General features: G+C 38.5%; 1 protein-coding gene across 1 annotated transcript in view; it reads right to left on the reverse strand.

Annotated features, from left to right (window-relative positions):
- Positions 1–13,899, reverse strand: part of NBAS (NBAS subunit of NRZ tethering complex) — a gene marked incomplete at both ends in the record, with an annotated part of 312,243 nt that overhangs the window by 208,779 nt on the left and 89,565 nt on the right. Inside the window, one exon of the mRNA XM_080711473.1 lies at positions 260–343. Coding sequence (XP_080567599.1) covers positions 260–343 — 84 coding nt within the window. The remainder of the gene's footprint in view (positions 1–259; positions 344–13,899) is intronic.

The following is a 13,899-nucleotide window of genomic DNA, read 5'->3' on the forward strand; positions in this document are numbered from 1 at the left end:
ACAATACCTCAAAATATAGAGTTGTTGTAATAAACATCATTTTTTGAATAATTTCTTTGTAGGAAGAATTTAATATTTTCTTATAAAAAAGCTTTGATGTAACCAAGCCAATCGTATCTTTTTTTTTAAACTTCACACAAACTCTCTAAAGCAGGGAGAGCCATCAGGTGAGAGATGAGAGGTCTCAGGTCACTTTCGCAGGGATGTCTAGTCAGCATTCCACAGAGAAACGAGACGCCTCGTGCTGGCTGCTACTGACCTGCACTCCGGCTCCTCGCACCAGTCTTTAGCTCGGTGTTTTTGTTCGTGCCAAGGAATTATCATCAAGGAGTCTCCATTACGACTTAAATAAAAAACAAACAAAAATAGCATTTAAAACACCTTGCCTCAGTTTACAAAGACTTTGAGAAGCTTCAGAAAAAAAAATACACAAGAAAAAGTATCTCTATAATCCTAACTACCAAGATTCCTACTTATGATATTTTAAGTGGTGCACGATACAGATTGTGTACAGTATGTAAGTGGGAAATGCCATATTGCTAATTTCCTTTAATCAGAAAATGGCTCAAAAGAATAGATTCTGAACAAATACTCGGCAAGAAACTAAACAATGATATGGGTATGTGTTCATTCATACATGCTTACACATTTATCAAAAGCCTGCTTCGCACCAACATAAATAAATGGTCCCCTGCCCAGAAAGTCTACATTTTAGAGCATCACGGTTCAACAGAGGTTCCAGTCATCACGGAAATGGTCTATGTCGGTGCAGTCAATACAGTCAGTACTAGCTACATGCACATGCATTAAGCATTTGAATTATTATTAAGAAGGCAAACATTGCTTTAATTTTAACTAATTTAAATGTAAACAGCCAAATACAGCTAGAGGCTACCATACTGGATAGTCCAGACATAAAGAACAAGTTGTAGCAAGAGTGGAAAAACAATTTTGCAGGTTGTAAAGTATGACTAAAGCATGACAAAAAGAAAGCCTGAAAAAGGTAAAGAGAGACCTAATTGGATGGAATTAAGAAAAAACTTAAGCCGGGCCTGGTGGCGCACGCTTGTAATCCCCAAGCTTGGGAGGTGGAGACAGGAGGATCGTGCAGGTTCATAGTCAGCCTCACTGGCCTTAGAGACCCTGTTTCCAAATAAATAAAAAAGGTCTGGGAGTGTAGTCTGGAGGGAGAAGGGCTTCCAGGAACCCCAGTACCACCAAAAAAAAAAAAAAAAAAAAACCAACTTAAAAGGAAGGTAAACAGTACAGTATGAATCAGAAGTCAGAGGAAAGAGAAATCCTTTAACAAGCCATGCAGTCGTTGGCATGAGGTTGTTTTTTAAAAATACTTTTACTGGTGCATTAGAGTCTTACAGTCTCATATCACGATGTAGTGGGCCCTGAGATTTCCTAAAGTGAGGTGTTTTAGACGTGATCTCCAAGTCCCTGTTAACTCTAACACCCAGGAGTCCGTGCAAACGGAATCACTCTCAAGAATAAAAACAAAACTTTTGCCGGGCGTGGTGGCGCACGCTTGTAATCCCCGCGCTTGGGAGGCAGAGACAGGAGGATCGCACAGGTTCGAAGCCAGCCGCGCGCGCTGGCTTAGGAGACCCTGTTTCCAAATGAAAATGTAAAAATAGGTCTGGGAGTGTAGCCCGGAGGTAGAAGGGCTTCCAGGAACCCCGGTACCACCAAAAAAAAAAAAAAAAAAACTTTTAAAAGCAAACTTCAGTTACCTTGCTTTTATAGTTCAATAAAACATTTTCTCTCAATTCTGAGTATCAATAGTGGTGTTTTCCTAAAATTTATCATAGTCCCAGAAAAGGATTACACTTTCTTATATTACTAGGTTATGAAACATGCTTTGCTCGAGAAACACTTCATAAACATCAGAAAATGATGCTGGCGGAGAGATTAGTCTTCATGTAAAAATAATAGGAAACCAGTGGAGGGTTTGAGCGTGGAAGAGGAACGCTAATGAGGTCTGGGAGGGGCGGTAATGATTCATCAATCAACAGTGTCACCCTTGCAGTTATTACCATTGAAGCAAATTACCCAAAGGCAGAGTTCCTCCACAGACGTAAAAAATAAGAAGTTTACTACACTTCATACTAAAACCACGGCTCTTCAGCTAGCACATAATATCCTAGCAAACTACACAACGGGCGCCTCTTGAAGGTACTTGAGTGCATATATTTAAATTTCTGAATCATTCCAATGACAACTTAGAATGAATGCAACAATCACAGCCCTTCATCTGTCACCAAATAAAAAGCTATTTTATTCTTTCATGTCAATAACTAATATTTTATCACAAACCACTGAAATGAAAAATAAAGAAGGTAACATTTGGATACGGCAATGACAATAATGCTCTCTCCCAACATAATAAATTACAGCAATGAATTGAGAATGAGGGGGAGAAAAATAAGCCTGGCAACCTATTATTCTTTTTCTAATTAAAGCAGTCATGGTTCCTTAAGCAACATAAAATGTTTCTTAAAATAATTTTACAAAGATGTATCACAAGTTGAGATTTACATTTTCTACACAAAGTACATATAAGACACGAGAGTTATATTAAAATCATTAGTAATGGTATGGAAGTCTCAGTAAAGCAATAACATATGAATTTTAGAGTCTGGAAAGTTGTGAAACTTTGCCATTGTCACTGAACAGATATGGGTACCAAAAAATCTGTATTTGCAAAATCCCATTACAGCCATGTTCTAGCTGGGCGTGGTGGTGCACACTTATAATCCCAACATTCAGGAGACAGAGACAGGAGGATCACAGTCCACAAACATTCTCAGCTACTACTTAGTGAGGCCCTTCGCAACTCAGTGAGACCCTGTTTCAAACATAAAAAGGACTAAAAAAATAGGGCTGGGGGTGTAGCTCAGAGGTAGAACCTCAGATGGAACCCTGGGGTTCCATCCCCAGTACCACACACAAAATAAGTTCTACACAGAGACTTACTCTGAGAGGTAGACCTGAAGAACCTTGATTCGTACAGTCTTTTCTACATTTTCAAGGCAACGAGCAAATCGCCTACTTCCAAATGCACTAACAATAATACTATCACTACTGTTATATCAGCAATGGTCAGTATCAATAATTCATAACATTGATTTCTTACTGTGAGCCAGAGATTAAGCAATGCTTTTGACCTCATTCAGTCCTACTAATCTTATATATAGGTGATAGGAGTTTCTTCATATTATACTGAAAAATTGCCCACTCTTATAAAGCTAATAAATGGTAGAATCGTGATGTGAACATATCAGATCATTAGAATCCAAAGTGTACGCTTTTACAACAGTATATGATACTGCTTTTTTTTTTTTTTTTTTTTTTTGGTGGTGGTATTGGGGTTCCTGGAAGCCCTTCTACCTCTGGGCTACACTCCCAGACCTATTTTTTTTTTTACATTTTTATTTGGAAACAGGGTCTCCTAAGCCAGCGAGCCTGGCTCCGAACCAGCGCGATCCTCCTGTCTCTGCCTCCCAAGAGCGGGGATTACAAGCGTGCGCCACCACGCCCGGCACTATACTGCTTCTAGAAGGACACAAGACCAACTACAACCTAGTGCCCAACCACATTGCCAACATTCCCCTACTTGATACACACAGAAGCCATTCAGATTTGGGCACGGCAGGCCTTTCCCACATTTTAATACAGCCAACTCAGTAGCATGTAAATTTCACTTTACATGTGTGTATAAAGGATGTAGTTCATATAAGATAAATGACCCACAGATTACTACTAGTTTTACAAAGCAAATTTCTATCAAGTATGGCTTAATCGTAGATATGATCACCAATGTTTACATAATAAAAAAATAAAAGCAACTTTCTTTTGACTAATTCAGTTGTTTCTACAAGAAATATTACTTTAAAACCACATTTTAGGACTTTCAAGTGCTTCTTAAAAAGCACCATAAGGTCTTTATATTGCTTCAAATGATAGTATTTAAGAAGCAAACAAGGCCTCTTCCCAAACCAGAATAAAAATTTAAGATAATTTTGTTTTTATTTTGTCTTCTGCTGTATCTTTAAAACCTAAAATAGTGCCTGGTATTTAGCAGACTCTAAAAAAAAAAAAAAATACATATTGATTGAATTAAACGATTGAGGGCATGACATACAATTTTTAAACTGCTCTCACGGGTATCACAAATATCTAAGCCTGCAATGTGGGAAAGGTGACTATTCACAAATCCAGGTGTGTCCAGGAGGGATGTTTCTACAGAAGAGAAGCTGCAGATCTGAGAGTGAGAACAGGAATGCTTTCCTAATACATATTATTAAATGTTGGCACAGCCAGCTCCACATCTGAACCTTTGTTCAAAATGCTTGAGACGGGAAGTGTTTGATTGCTGAGTTTTGCAGCACTGGAATACTTACAGATTTTTTATTTTTTTCGGGTCTAGGGATGGAACCCAAGGGCATTCGACCTCCGAGCTACACCCCCTGCCCTATTTTTTTTATTCTTTATTTTGAAACTGGGTCTCAATGAGTTGCAGAGGGCCTCACTAAGTAGCTGAGGCTGCCCGCGAACCGCGATCCTCTGGTCTCAGCCTCCGGAATGCTGGGATTACAAGCGTGCGCCACCACGCCCGGCATATTTACAGATTTTTAAGAAAGAAGGTCAACTTGACATTCAAAAAACATTTGAATTTTGAAGAATTTCCAATTTTTAGATCTTAGAATTAGGGATGTTTAGCCTGTACTAATAATAGTGATACAGGTCGACTATTTAGATACGTAGACATATATTGTACTTCAATTTAAAAGAAAGAACTGAGAAAATACAATAAACATTTCTCTCCAGGTGCGGTAGCTATGCCTGTAATTCCAAAACTTGAAAAGATGAAACAGAAGAATGACAGGTTCAAAACCAGCCTGAAATAACTTAGTAAGACCTTGTATCCAAAAAAATAAAAGAGCCAACATCAATAGGCTGGGGGTGTAGCTTAGCTCAGCATTAGAATGTCCCTGAGTTCAATCCCCAGTACCACTAAAAAATTTTTTTTAAATGTTCCTCTGAAACTAACCATTCTTCACACTTCAAAATAATTGGTTCTCCCTTACCTTTTATATAAACGCCCAAATTTTAGTTACTTAGTTTTGTATAAGTAGAATGACAGAATACTCAATACGATTCTGAGAAAGTCTTTTCCATTAATTCTGCTCACACCTTAAATATCAAGTAAGTCAATTACTACATGATGAAATTACAGTGTAAAGAAATCTAGAAAATCATATTACAACTGCTATAGAACTGTAAAAAGGTGGCTTAGTTGCCAAACTTACACTTTCAATCCAAAGTTCCATAAACATAAAACTTCACTTCTATATACTTTATTTCATCTTAATCTTCAATTTTTCCACTCTACTTGGGAAGTTCTAAACTTTCAATGTACCTTTCCCACTAAAAATATGAATTACATAGTAAACTGAAATTATCTCTTTACAAAATAATGGCTGCTTTTACTTAATTTTCGCATTCTTTATATTAGAACTCTGCTCATTGTTTTATTCCAAACAATAAACTATGCTGGCTTCACTTGAAGGTAGCAGTTATCTATCAGCAGGAAAGGAATGGATATAACAAGTTCCATTGTATTCAACTATTCTCTCACCAATTATTTCTCACACTAAATATAAATGTTTTATTTGAAGGAAATTTTATCATAAATAGACTTCCCAAAAGCCCTTTTATCCATATTCTATGCCTAGGAAACAAAAGGCAAAATTGACAGTGTATTTCTACTAATTGCTACCTTTTATGCACTGGTTTTAAGATGTAGAGTTATATTTATTTCTATTATTTAGCAAAGAAGAAAATGTTCTGGTAAATAAAGCACACACAATAAATAACAATTTGTGCTTACATGTGTAACTACACTGTGGTTACACATCACCAAACAAGTCAAACTGATCTGAAAGTTGGTGGAAAGCCAATCAAAACGCCAGTTACCAACCATAATGCCAAGCTGCCAAGCTGGAGAAAAGTTCCTCAAAGGCACCACTCAGAGTTCTCTTTGGGATCAAGGGCAATCAATTTCATTGATAAAGAACTTAGAAAACAGAGCAGAAACTAATAGGAGACACTGAAACTTACTGCATTCTCAGACGTGAGCAATGTGTGAGGAAGCCAAGAGTGAGAAGCGCCAGCACTTTAGGACTTGGGGGTCGAGTCCTCCCACCTGCGCTGAATCTCTGGGACTCAGCTGCTGCATCTATGTAGTGAATGCTATAAGATTATCTACTCAAAATTAAAAGGCAGGGCAGCTCATGCCTGTAATCTCAGTACTTGGAAGGCTGAGACAGGAGAATCACAGGTTTGAGGACAGCCTCAGTAACTTAGCAAAACTCAGTAAGATTTTGTTTCAAAACAAATAAAAAGGGTTGGGGGTGGAACTCAGAGAAAGAATGCTCCTTGTTAAAAAATAATAAAAAAAAAACTGAAATTGAGTTAAATCCCCAGTACCAAAAAAGTGGGGACCTGTGAATGTAGCTCAGTGGTAAAGCACTGAGTTGAGTCCCAGTATTAAAAAGACTAAAACATATTTTATTATGTTTTCTTGAATTCTAATTCATAATAAGAGTATGCTCCTAGAAATACAACTTTTGTGTTAAAATTGTGGTTTGATCCTGCATGAACTGCATAATTTTGATTTGTCTGTACCTCAATTTCTTCACGAGAAAAATAGAATAATAGGATTTGCCTCATTTTTATTTAGGGAGGAATAAATTAATATATATAAAGCCCTTAAAATAGCACCTTGTACAGATAAATGTTCAATGTTAACCAACATAATAATACATTATTGTATTGTAAGACCTTCCACATAGAAGGTCTTACATACGTGGTGAATAGAAGATACATGTCGCCGGGCGTGGTGGCACACGCTTGTAATCCCCGCGCTTGGGAGGCGGAGACAGGAGGATCGCGCAGGTTCGAAGCCAGCCGCGCTGGCGTAAGAGACCCTGTTTCAAAAATATAAAATAGGTCTGGGAGTGTAGCCCGGAGGAAGAAGGGCTTCCAGGAACCCCAGTACCACCAAAAAAAAAAAAAAAGATACATGTGGAATGGTTAACATTTCAAGGTCTTCTTTATGATAAATAGCAACATCTTATTAATCATCAACGATTATATCAGTGGCTATATTCACAAATACCTAACAACCGCAATAAATTTTGCTGATGTCCTCCTAGGTAACGTGACGCCTAGCCAATAGGTTCAAAGTACTAAGAAATGTGATGGGTTCCCTTCTGAGGTAAGAAACAACAATTTCCAAAAGGCTCTGCCTCCTCTCAAATGCCCACTACCAAGTGGAAGAACAAGGTATCAACTATGAGTGAAACAGAACTTGGTTAAATCAGAAAACACGTTTGAGACATCACTAAGGCTTAAGGGAAAGGCACACACTCCAATAAAATAGTACTGAAGAGACTCCCAGAAAAGTTAGGTAACTGAGAAAGGTTGCTTTCTACAAGATGATTAATGTCAACAAAACAAGAAACAACATATGGGTAGAGAAGGCTCTGGAAGGAAAATTGGCCCTTTCCACCACTACCACCATCTGTGTCTCACAGAGATGACCAACTCTAATCTTGAAAATGAGACCTGAAAGTCTCCAGGACAAAAAATACCTATGTTTGCTGTAAGAAAATGTACAGGAAAAAAAAAGATGTTCTCAGACCCTATTTCAATGTTTAATTTATCATAAACAAACTACAATGGCCAAATAAAAATCTCCTAAACAAAACATTAGTGTAGTTAAACTTTACATTCAGCACTTGGCATTATACACATAATACTTATCAGTGTACATACTGTTCAGGTATTTCTATGACACACATTTGTAAAATTGCCATCAATGGAAAATAGGGGGGCAACTTAAAACTGGTGAGCTAATCAGCTAATCTCTAGGTTCATGGCTGGTGAACTTCATTCACTGAGAGACCACAGAGAAAGTGTAATGACACTCAAATATCTGAGCCCTAAGAGTCAACTAAAGATAGATGAGGACTCTCCTCATACAGGAGATGCCGAAAAGCTTTAACTGCCCAACAGGAAGGAGTACCAGTGCTGGGAGTCTCCTGGGTCCACATGCTAAGGTGACCATCTCAGATCGGCTCAGCTCTGTCTGTAGTACATGCTCAGTTAAACCGTCCACACGCCTCCTTGGACAGGATGAGACTGAAGCAAGGTGGAATTTGATGGCCTCCTATGCTCCCAGAAATATTTACCTTGCCCATCTTAAATCTAGCTCATAATCGCTTCTCCCAGCCTCTGATTACCTCTCCCTAAATCTAACCCATGACTTCCTCACCCTAAACTTAACTCATGACTGCCCTGTGGTTAATCATTTTAGAAACGCTTTGTTTAAACCCTCAATATAAAAGGATGCTCGCTGAGGAGGAAGAAGCTTTTTTGACTTTTTCCTCAGCTGTCCCTCATTTCTTTAATAATCCTCATCCCTAAAAATAATATTTCTGACTCTGAGTCATTACAAGGAAGAGATTTCTAACAGCAGCAGCTTCTACGTTAACTAGCACCCGACATGTATAAGAGAAAGCCAATAAATGTCACTCCTTGTTTTCTGGCACAAAACCGGTGAAGAGAATAATAGTGAGACCCTTAATTAACACTTAACATTATTTAAAACCAGTCAGACCCTGATAAATCTCCTCTGATCTATTAACTGTTCCAGGAAAACCACTTCCAGGAAAAAGAGAAAAATATATGACATCTGAATTTACCTACTAAAAACTACCGAAACGTGTCAAAATGCTTATGAATGATGGGTACATTATTAGCCATGACCCTGTGTGTGTGTTTATAGATTCTGAACAAAAGGTTGGAGAGGAAAAGAATATTTTTATCTCCTTTTCACTCATATCACAAAAAATAGCACAAATAATTCCTGTGGCAGACCACAAGCCACAGACTAATTCCTTCTTTGTCTCTTTAAAATCTCTGTATATTCCTACCCCTCAACCGATGCTGAGTGGCCATTTCACACATTATAAATTTATCCAACTCTGTGCAGCCTACTAATACTTATATATATTTACTGCATATGAACACAAATTTAAAAATATTTTTCAATACTGTAGATAGGGCATTCTACCTCTAAGCTACAATCCCGCTTTGTTATTTTGAAACAGGGTCTCTAAATTGCTGAGGCTGGCCTTGAACATGTGATCCCCCTGTCTCAGCCTCTCAAGTCCTGGGATTATAGGCACGTACCACCATACCAACTACAAACACACAGTTCTAAGTAATTACAAGTTCAACTGTCCTGAGAAACAGACAATATTATCTTTCCCCTTTTACAACAAGAGGACACACAAGCACAGAAGCTGGGTGTGGTGGAGCAAGCCTATAACCCCAGTACTTGGGCGGCTGAGACAGGAGGATTGCAGGTTCAGAGCCAGTTGCTGCAATGTAGCAAGGCTCTCAGAAACCTAGTGAGAGCCTGTTTCCAAATAAAAACAAAATAGGGTTGGGGTATAACTCAGAGGTAAAATGTCCAAATTCAACTCCAAGCACAACGACAACAAAATGTCTAAGGAAACACAACTAATAAGACACAGCTGGGATTTGAACCCATGCAGTCTGGTGCCAGGGTATCTGCTCTTAACCACCACGACAGCTAATGTGAGCCCCACTGTTTTCTACAATCCCCCATCTTATTTTCAAGTCACCAGCAAGTTCCCGCTTCCCACAGACCCTTCTACAAGCATTCCAGTCTAGACTGCTTTCTTCTTGTTCTATATCCTTGCTACTAACCACCTGGACAATTCAACTCACCTTTACTTTTGTTTAACCTTATGATACTACAGGTGGTATATTCTTCATGGTTTCCTGGAATTCTTACCTATTATTTCACTAATTTTCTAGTGTGTATTTCTCTCTCCACTATATTTCCATTATCGTGTGTATTTCCATTATATAGGAACTACTTTTTCCTATATTATCCCCTCTGCAGTCATCGCGACTGCTAGCAGTATTATAGGCATAGCAACAATATATGGGTAATAATTATAATTTCATTGTCAAATGCTTTGTTTCCTTTAATCCTCAACCACAAAGACTCTGTGACTATAAGTTACAATTATAGATTTGTAGATATGTAATCCACATGAGCTCAAAAATTATAACTAAGCCAGGCATGGTAGCACACACTTGTAATCCCAGCACTTGGGAGGCTGAGACAGGAGGATCACACAGGTTCGAAGCTAGCCTCAGCTACTTAGTGAGGCTCTCAGCAACTTAGTGAGACCCTGCTTCCAAATAAAGTATAAAATAGGTCTGGGAGTATAGCCTGGAGGTAGAAAACCCCTGGGTTCCACCCCTAGTACCACCAAAAAAAAAAAAAAACAACCAATGAATAAATGATAAATAGGAATAAAACGTAAACAAAGGAGATATTCTCTTAATTTCAAAAAATAAGGCTCTCCAAAGAAGAAAATTCTTAAGAATTAGAGATAAAATTAAACCAAGCTGTACAAATTTGCTGAAAAATAAATTAAAAATACAGATGTCAGTTTAAGAGGCACAGTCCATCGCTAAGACTGCAGGTTTGCAGGACGACTCCCCCAGCGCCAGCACTGGCCTCACAGTTGCCCTGCTCGTTTGCATACACGCCTTTCAAATAGGGGTACTTTCTACCCTCGCCTCACGAAAATGACTTAAACAGTTAATCAGAAAGTACAAAAACAAAGAAAAACCATACTTGTAAAACAAGCTGTATAATGGCAGTAGGAATAAAACTATGTGGATATAACAGATTCAAAAAGAAAAACAGAAAGTATAATTGTAGCATTTTAACCTAATGCTATCTAAATGGACAAAAAGGTGGTATGATTCCCGGCATGCAAATTCATAATGTTGTCTTCTACTGGGCCATTTAATGTAGTGTTCATTAAATACAAAAACATCTGGAACCTCTGATCTTCTCAGCCAAGCTTACCGGACTTCCTTCCATGTTATTAACCTCACATGTATTTTCTAACTGTTGTTATCACACTGAATTACAATTACTTATTCATGCGTCTTGCTCCTTTACTAAACTACAAGCTTCCCCAAAGCTTCTTTTTTATATTCTTAATGTAATACCTGGCATTGATTTTAAGCCACCCTAAATAATTAATGGATTGAGAAGGATGGACAGACTGAAGACTGGAAGGAAGATGAATAAATAAAGAACAAAAAACACTCCCCAACCATAGAGGTACTCACCATTCACAATCAATATGTCCTCCTTGTGGTTAAAGCTTTAGACAATGTACTTAAGGTTTAGCCAAACATTTCTGATTTAAAATTCCTAAAATGGACTAAGCTTGCAACTGCTTGTCCTACATCCAGGCCCTCGGCAACAACACAACACTTTGTAGGGCAGGTAATTCTGCCTGTGTATGAACATACACGTGCACGAGGGGGCATGGAATATACTAAGCTTCTAACAGTAAGTACAAAGGCTGTTTACCCCGAGACATTGCTGTACACGTCTATTTACAGCCTCGCTAATCATGAGTTTTCTGAGTCCTGGCCAAAATATACTGCAGACGACAGTCATCACAAGTGAAGTACTGAAAAGGGAGAAGCCCTCACACCAGTTCCAGAGGAGTGACAGAAAAGACGACGGTCCAGGCATCTGCAGGACAAGTAATGCTAAGACTCTTCTATTGCTGATGAGGTTCAAAGTTAAATTAGATATTGTAGACAACGAAGGGAAGCAAAATGCTGAAAACTGAAGAATTTGAGAAAATAGGGCTCGTAATTTTATATGGATTTATAACTACATACTAAGCATTCATTTGCTCAATCCACCTGTATGAAATATCTTAATTTTTAAGAAGAAATTTCATTGCTGTGCTCAAGAAATACATAAGTAGAAAAAGCAAACACTATATAAATTTGTGTATACAACAAAGTGACTGTAAGAGGCAGAAGGAGGTCCAAGGGTCCACAAAAGAACAGGAACATGTGTGCCTGTCTCTCTGAGAGCCTATCCATTAAAGCCCATGAGAGTGCAGAAAATGGCATACAAATTGAGCCTGAAATAAAAACAGGCTCCAGGTTATCCACAAAAAAGAAATGCGTTCAAATAAATAGCCTTCTATCATCATTTCCAGATCACTTCCTAGAATTTTCAGATTATAAAAACCCTTTAACATCTTACAAATTCAGAAATGCATTTAAATTAACTGTATAGAGAAGTGAAATTTAGAGAACAGTAAAGTGACTGAGGGAATCCTTATGAGTCTGATTAAGCAAGTCAACACATCATGGGAAAGGATGCACTATGTTTCATAACAAGAGGAAGAGAAATTCAACTGACAGTAAGAGGAACAAACCTAAAGGACACAGGGTAACAAAAGAAAGACACACAAAGAAATCTACTTAAAACACCAAAAGAGAACCCTGCTTTGAGCCATAATAGAACACGAACAACAGGAACATGAGTGAACTTCTTGAATTAAATTTAAAAAATAAAAACAACAAATAATGAAACACTAAAACACCAGTCAGGGTAATGATCCCTAAAGAAAAAAAAAATAATAAAGAATGCCCTATAGTGTCCTGAAGAGAGGTGACTGGCTGGAACACAAGAGAAAGGGAATCCAAAGGGAGCCTGGTCGTCATTCTGCGTTCAGGAGACAGTTCGTGATACTCAGAGAGCAAAAGCAGCTAAGCGTTCACAGACAGCATGGCACGGAAGAGAGATTCTGCACTGAGAAAGCAAGCTCTAAAGATCCTAGAGAGCGTGCCTCAAGTCGTTAACTAAGCACGGATCAGTCCAGGCCTGTGAAGAAACTGCCTAAAGATGGGGAAGGCCGAGCAGAAGAAAGAACATTCTTGGCTTCCTCGCAGGGCCAGCAACAGCTCATGCTCCCACCATCAGAACTGAAGAATGCTCAAAAATGCATGGGGTATCACATAAGAGTATTTAGAGGGACACTGTCTCAGCAAGAAAACAAAATCAGCCCTACGCTAAAGGCTCTTCTGATCCCACATAACAAAACTAAAACGTAAACCTCAAAAGAATCAAAAGTTTCAAGTGACTAATGCACTTCAAAAAAAAAAAAAAGCTTCAAAACACTTTCAGGATTAAAAAAAATATTATCTAAGCCAGGCATGGTGGCTCCCGGTGAGGAGGCAGTCTCCACGCCCTAGAGACGGCTCGTTGAGAGTCCTCTTGAGGGCACCAACCAACACGAGTTCTCACAAGGCAGAAGGGACGTAAGGGCAGGAAGGTTTTCCTTCAACCGGGAGAGTGTGTATAAAGGAGCGAATCCCACTCAAGACCTAGCACCACCCAAAGCCAACCTCGATGCCGCTGCTGTGCTGGAGACTGTTTCAACATGAACCCTGGGTGTGACCAGGGTAGCAATTTCCTATTGGAATTTTCCAGTTTGTTTATTCAGTCTTTTTTATTCTATTTAATATATCAAAACTAAACGAAAACTAAAATATGGTATCCTCATCAATCTTTACAAAAATCTGTTGCCGCTGCTACTGTTACAACAATATCCTCTGCTATCACCACCACTGCCATCTACTGAACACCATTTAAATGCTAGGAAAAATAATAATGCAGTCAGCAAGTGTCCTGTTTCTAACTAAAAACCTTTGTCTAGTGTACCATATACCAGCTCTCAACATCAAGTACGTACCAACACTATGTTGTAGGATCCCAATATTTATGTATTTCTTGGGGAGTTCATAATTTTATATACAGTATCCAACCTTTTATATACAGTCCAAAGTTTTTAAATTAAGAAATGTGTAAATCAGGCATGGTGGTGCAAACTTGTAATCCCAGTGCTTGGGAGGCTGAGACAGGAGGATCACAGGTTCAAGGCCAGCCTCAGC

This window comes from Muscardinus avellanarius, assembly GCF_963383645.1.
Source record: "Muscardinus avellanarius genome assembly, chromosome: 15".
NCBI classification, from domain to species: domain Eukaryota; kingdom Metazoa; phylum Chordata; class Mammalia; order Rodentia; family Gliridae; genus Muscardinus; species Muscardinus avellanarius.